The sequence below is a fragment of the Myxine glutinosa genome, chromosome 4 (genome assembly GCF_964187855.1).
Source record: "Myxine glutinosa chromosome 4, kmMyxGlut1.1, whole genome shotgun sequence".
NCBI classification, from domain to species: domain Eukaryota; kingdom Metazoa; phylum Chordata; class Myxini; order Myxiniformes; family Myxinidae; genus Myxine; species Myxine glutinosa.
Window position 1 is genome coordinate 94,628,251 of NC_136264.1, and position 6,000 is coordinate 94,634,250.

Below are 6,000 nucleotides of genomic sequence, written 5' to 3' on the forward strand. Positions count from 1 at the left end.
TGAATGGAGAAGGTGGATCAGACTCGGCAATGGTTGCAAGAGTGAGATGTGCATGGAAGAAGTTTCGGGAACTGAGTGGCGTGCTGATGATGAGGGGAGTGTCGTTGAAGCTGAATGGAAAGGTGTATGCTGCATGTGTGAGAAGTGTTATGATTTATGGGAGCGAGACATGGGTAATGAACGTAGAGCAGCAACGAAGGTTGGAAAGGGTGGAAATGCGAATGGTTCGACGGATGTGCGGAGTATCGTTGAGTGAGAGGAAGACGAATGATGAATTGCGAAAGATGATGGGAATAGAGCCTGTGATTGATGCTGTGAAGAGGAACAGGTTGAGATGGTTTGGTCATGTGTTGAGGAAGGATGAAAGTGACTGGTTGAGAAGAGTGATGGAAATGAATGTAGAAGGAAGTAGAGGATGTGGAAGACCGAGAAAGACTTGGCTAAAGATGGTGGAAGAAGAAATGCGGTCAAGGGGGTTAACAAGGAGAGATGCAGAAAATAGGGCAAAATGGAGAAGATTGTCATGGGGACCGCAAGGCTAACCCCCGCTCTAGTCGGGAAAATGGCCTTTAAAATGCATGTTGTTGTTGTTTGTTGAAGGGAATATGTCTCAAGACACTGCCTTGAGGGATATCAGCCTTTATCAAAAGGGCAGGAGATAAAACACCCTCCTGAACTACACATTGCATATAAGTGGGAAGAAAACCCACCAGCCAGTCAAGGAGAGGACTGTGAATGTCATTGGCAGAAAGTTTATATTAAAAAAAAAATCTGAATTGGGTCCCAAGTCTCTTCATGTTGACTGCTATCTCCACACGTGGTGGGTTTCAGGAGATGGAACGGAGATCTACTAGGTCTCAAAGCATCCACCTATGTATGTGTGTGCTTGTGTGCCTGGAAAAAAAATCGTGGAAAAACAATAGAGGCTGGTACTTGCATCTGTGTTTGTAGTACCCATGGTGGCACAAAAAAGACAAAAAATCCTCTCCTCCCCCCACCCCAACCCCTTGCCCTGCGAGGGAGGGAGGGGGCGACTACAATTGTCGGAACACCAAATTATGCATATGTGTTAGTGGTACCCACGGTTAAAAAAAAAATCCCCCTGCCCCTCTGTGATTAGGGGTGGTGCCGTCGGGGACCAGTTGCTGATGATACATCAAGGTTGGAAAGATAGTTCTTCACATTTACAAATGAGCTCACTTTTTCCAGAGAGTTGCCTGCAAGTAAGTAGGAGATGTGGAACAGTAAGGGAGGGGTTGGAAACCCCATCCATTTCAGCAAAGACGCATCTCGATCATTCCTTTTTGGCAAGAGTTCTGTGCATCATGATATCTTCCTTGACGAGCAAAGAGACCGAGGAAGAGCATCTTCCTGAGACAGTTTAAATCAGTTTTTACCGTTTTCCACCAGGATTTGGAAGATTTAGAAAGAACTGAAAGTACCCAGTACAGTACCTTTCTTCAATTTTTCAGAAATATAAAGTCCATGCTAATCTTGAACTACCCTGTTTTATTTAAATAAAATGCATGACTGGCTGGCCTGCCTATCACTACAGATCAAGTATGTTTGTTATCTTCAAAGATTGAACTCTTGTCATTTTGAATGGAAGAACCTGTAACAATGTAACATGAATTCACAAATTTAAGTATTGTGAGAGCTTTTACTCCGTAATAATCTCTGCAATGATGAATCCACTTTAGTTTTCTTATTGTGATGGGTATTTGGTTACTCAGATTGTTGTTCTCATATTTTTCTGGCCTTTTCTGAGTGCAGAGCATTGAGTATTCTTTGTTTATATTTATTTTGAACTTCAACAAGCTACAGTTTTTTTTAATCCCTCCCTCCCCCAGACATTACGCTACAGTGGCTCATACAACACTCAAAATCCCGCCGGAACTGATATGCTGTGCAATGTGGAGGCTATGGATTCGATAAACGTGGGAAAGACCTTCCTCATTTCTCTTCCCTTTTTTCTCTCCTCCATAATCCCCCACCCCCTATCCTTACCTTCCATCCAACTCTAACTGTTATTGCTTTGTCTCTTCTAATTTTTTCATTTTTCTCTTCATTGTTCCCAAACATTATCCAATTTGTTACACATTTCTGACGAGAGGAGCCACAAATGTTGTATTCCATAGGACACCCACATATAAGAGAAGTTTAGACTTGTTGCTTCTTAAAGCATAAGCGATCTCAGCTTGGTTGCTGTGTGCGTTTGCTTGTCGTTAAACAGTCACTCGGCTGACGAAGGTATACTGAAATATTATAGTTTATTTCAAATTAAAGATCAAATTTACATTTCATTGCCAAAGCTCAAGCTTTATTTAAATGTAGGGGAGAATTTTAAGGAAGAAAGGCTGCAGTGCCTATAATCATTTGTCCATGATGAGAACTTTGCCAAAAGCTTAACTCGGGAAGAAATGTTTGACTGTGTCCTTAAAATAAAATCTTTTTGAAGATATACTGGTGGAGGTTGTGGTTAGGGCTTTCGTATTTCAATTTGGACGTGAGATGAAATTTTTGAGGTTGAAATAAATGCAGTAATTTGCTTGGGTAGCTTCGCTAAAGGTATTTGCTTCTTTTTTGAAACGAGCTTACAATGGCTATTGACGAATATCTCAAGTTGTACCCAGGTGATTTCAAAACGGGGTTTTAAATTTTGGGATGATGAAAAATAACTCGCTTGTAGATGTTCTTAGGGAAGTATAAGGAACTTATGATTCGCTTTTGTGCTTTGTCTCTTCGGTTTGAAAATTACCTTTCTCATTCCAATACGCACGTCAATGTGTTGGTACTTTTAAAAAGATGACAGTCAGTATTCATGCTTATTCCCGATTGCACTATCGTACCACCTTTCTCCTGCAGGATCGTATTCATTTAAAATCGACTTGTGCATTTCATTTTCATGTCTTTACGGTGCCATTCACTGCAAAACAATGAACATTATTTGGATGCAATTTTGCAGTGGCTTAAACTCTTTTGGCAATGGTGCAAAACTATACTCTTTAAGGTCATTGTGATTTCGATTTATTTTGTATTTTTCAGAGTAAAAGTTTTGACTTATTGGGGTGTTTGTGCATTTATTTGGCAAAGGCAAAACATAATTCATTTGAAAATTTAATTGCTGAAAGGCGGCATGGGAATGAAACCTGATTTTCCTTTCATGCAGTGAAAATTCAGGGATGTTTTGTGACACTTTTGTGCATACAGGTGTCGTTGATAGATCCGAAATGCAATGACCATTGCACAAGGCTGGGTGAATTTGTCCTCTATAAGTCTTGATGTGTCTTTTGTGAATGATCAACCATTGTTTTTTGACAACTGCTCAAGCCTGTACCCCACTCTCTCCAGGACTATATTGATTGATTGTCTCGATATGCCATGTGACACGTGTGAATGAAAGGATGATTGTTGGTCATTCCATCCATTTGAAGCACGTATTGTTCAATGATCCATGCCCATGCTTCAAAATCGGTAAGAATATGCATTAAAGAAATCTTGACTTTTCCTTTTTAAAATGCAAGAAAATATTTTTGTAACACCTTTGTGCCATATAGGCTTAAAAACAATAACCTAAGAATTTCTCTTTTCCCAAATGAAGATGACTCATGCCATGCTTTTAATTTCTACACCGTCACAAAATAAAACGTTCCAAAAGTCACAAGTTAATTTTAGTAATGCAGGAAACACCAGAAGTTAATTTCAAAGTTAATTTTTCTAGCCATTCTCCTTGTGGGTGGGGTTGAATTGTGCACACCTCAACGTACTCATCCGCCATACGCAAGTAGTCATTGCCAATTCTGCATTTTGAATCAGGGGTGGGAGGTGCCCCAATCATAAAATGGAGTGGGGTAAATTGGTACAATGCAGGCGAATGGGACTCCATGTGGCCACTAACTACTTGATTGACATGTAGTCTTAAGAATATAGCCACAAAGGCTCACCCCACACCACCAAGGTTAATTTACAGGATGAACCTTCTGCAAGGCTACGATTGGGCACAACCGACAAGGGGGATACAGAGAGAGAAAGAGAGACAGAGAGAGAGGGACAGAGAGAGAGAGAGAGACAGAGAGAGAGGGACAGAGAGAGACAGAGACAGAGAGAGACAGAGACAGAGAGAGACAGAGACAGAGAGAGACAGAGACAGAGAGAGACGGAGACAGAGACAGAGACAGAGAGAGAGAGAGAGAAACAGAGAGAGAGACAGAGAAACAGAGAGAGAGACAGAGAAACAGAGAGAGAGACAGAGAAACAGAGAGAGAGACAGAGAAACAGAGAGAGAGACAGAGACAGACAGACAGAGACAGACTCAGACAGACAGAGACAGACAGACAGAGACAGACAGACAGAGACAGACAGAGACAGACAGAGAACGAACATACATTGAAATCAGCAAGGAAGAGGGTTGGGTTAAGAGAAATGAATGGGGTAATAAAGATCATGGGTCAAGATGGAGGGTGAGATGAGGTGGCGGTGCACTGCTTGCTTGAAGACCTGCATGGAACAGCGGGAAAGAAGAGCCTCTGGAAAGTGGTTCCATAGACAGGAGAGGCGAGGAATAAGAGAGTCGAGGTGTGCAGTCAGCCTAAATTTTGGAAATTTAACCAGGCAGGATTTTTTTGGAAGAACACATGCATCCTGGAGTTGCTGGAAGTGGATGGATAAGGGACAGAAAATGGAGTGAGCAATGTTGTGGAAGAGATGGTGGAAAACTGAGACCACTGACATGCTTGTGATGTGAGAGCAACAGACCTTTGGCTTTCACTTCAGCATGGGATATTCCAATAATTTTGAGCTTTAAATTCCACAGAATCTAGGACTGATGTGATGCTGGAGCGCCAGCCATAAAGAGCAGTACTCCATTGAACGACGGACAATGGCCTTGTATACGGTAAGTAACTCTGATTTTCCAAGGAATGACGGAGGATGGTTTTGGAGGCCAGCATTTACTATGTGGTCAGCCCAGGAATGGTCATTGAGGTCATAGGGTGAGGCCTAGAAGTTCAAGAGACTGAACCTCTTCCAGTGGACGAACATGGAAATGTGAGTTTGTTTGCCGATCATTTTGAAGTGATAGGGTGAGGCTCTCAGATTTTCCAGGATGGAAGGACATGTTCCTTTTATTAGACCAGAGTGTACCGTATTTTCCGGTGTATTAACCGCAATCATGCATTAACCGCACCCCTTTTTTTGTCACCCTCCAAAAAAAAAAAATCATGCTCCCGGCAAAGCGTGACAATGTGGGACTGGAAGTGTGTAGTCTTATTAGCCGTGTCATCGAGTACATGTTGGGAGATGTGTGTGCGGTGTTGAACTGACAGATCATGGCGTGCCATGAACCTGCAGGCCCACGACGGGCTGGTAGTGAAGTCCCTAATGTCATCCTCCTGAGCTAAGCTCGTCACCTTCAGTCTGAGTGCAAGTGTTGTGAAGGAAAAATGTGTAAATTCAAACTAATTTCCCATTATAAGAGGCAGAGGTTAGGGTGAGTGCTGCCTCTTTTACCATTAGAGTGGTTTATTTTATTGTACACTGCTCCTTATGCCATCTCCAGGCACTGCATGACGTCATTGCCGGGCACTGAAGGGGGCATAATGCGCGCTGAAAGGGAGTACTCAGTTTTCACTCTGGTTGTTTGTTTGTTGTACACCGCTCCTTTCCTATGCCATCTCCAGGCGCTGCATAACGTCATTGCCGGGCACCGAAGGGGGCTCGGCAATGACGCACGCTGAAAGGGAGGACTCAGTTTTCACTATGGTTGTTTGTTTTCTTGCTTTCTTCTTTGTTTGTTTGTCCGGGCGATATCTCAGCCATATTTTGAGCTAGGAAGCTGAAATTTCGGCACAATAGTGAGCAAGTACATTCTCAAAAACGGTATTTTTTGTTTTTTTGATTCATCAATTAATTGATGAGTTATTTAATTATTAGCGATTAATTAAGTGCTTATTTATTTCCTTTCTCTTCTGGCCATGATCTCAGGCACCTTTTGAGTTATGA

At 42.2% G+C, this 6,000-nt stretch overlaps 1 protein-coding gene across 1 annotated transcript in view; it reads left to right on the forward strand.

Annotated features, from left to right (window-relative positions):
- The window catches only part of LOC137425013 (ADP-ribosylation factor-like protein 8A), a 76,882-nt gene extending 73,375 nt beyond the window's left edge, over positions 1–3,507 (forward strand). Inside the window, exon 7 of the mRNA XM_068113004.2 lies at positions 1,851–3,507. Within this exon, the coding sequence (XP_067969105.1) occupies positions 1,851–1,900 (50 nt within the window). The 3' untranslated portion in view covers positions 1,901–3,507. The remainder of the gene's footprint in view (positions 1–1,850) is intronic.
- The last annotated feature ends 2,493 nt before the right edge of the window (positions 3,508–6,000 follow it).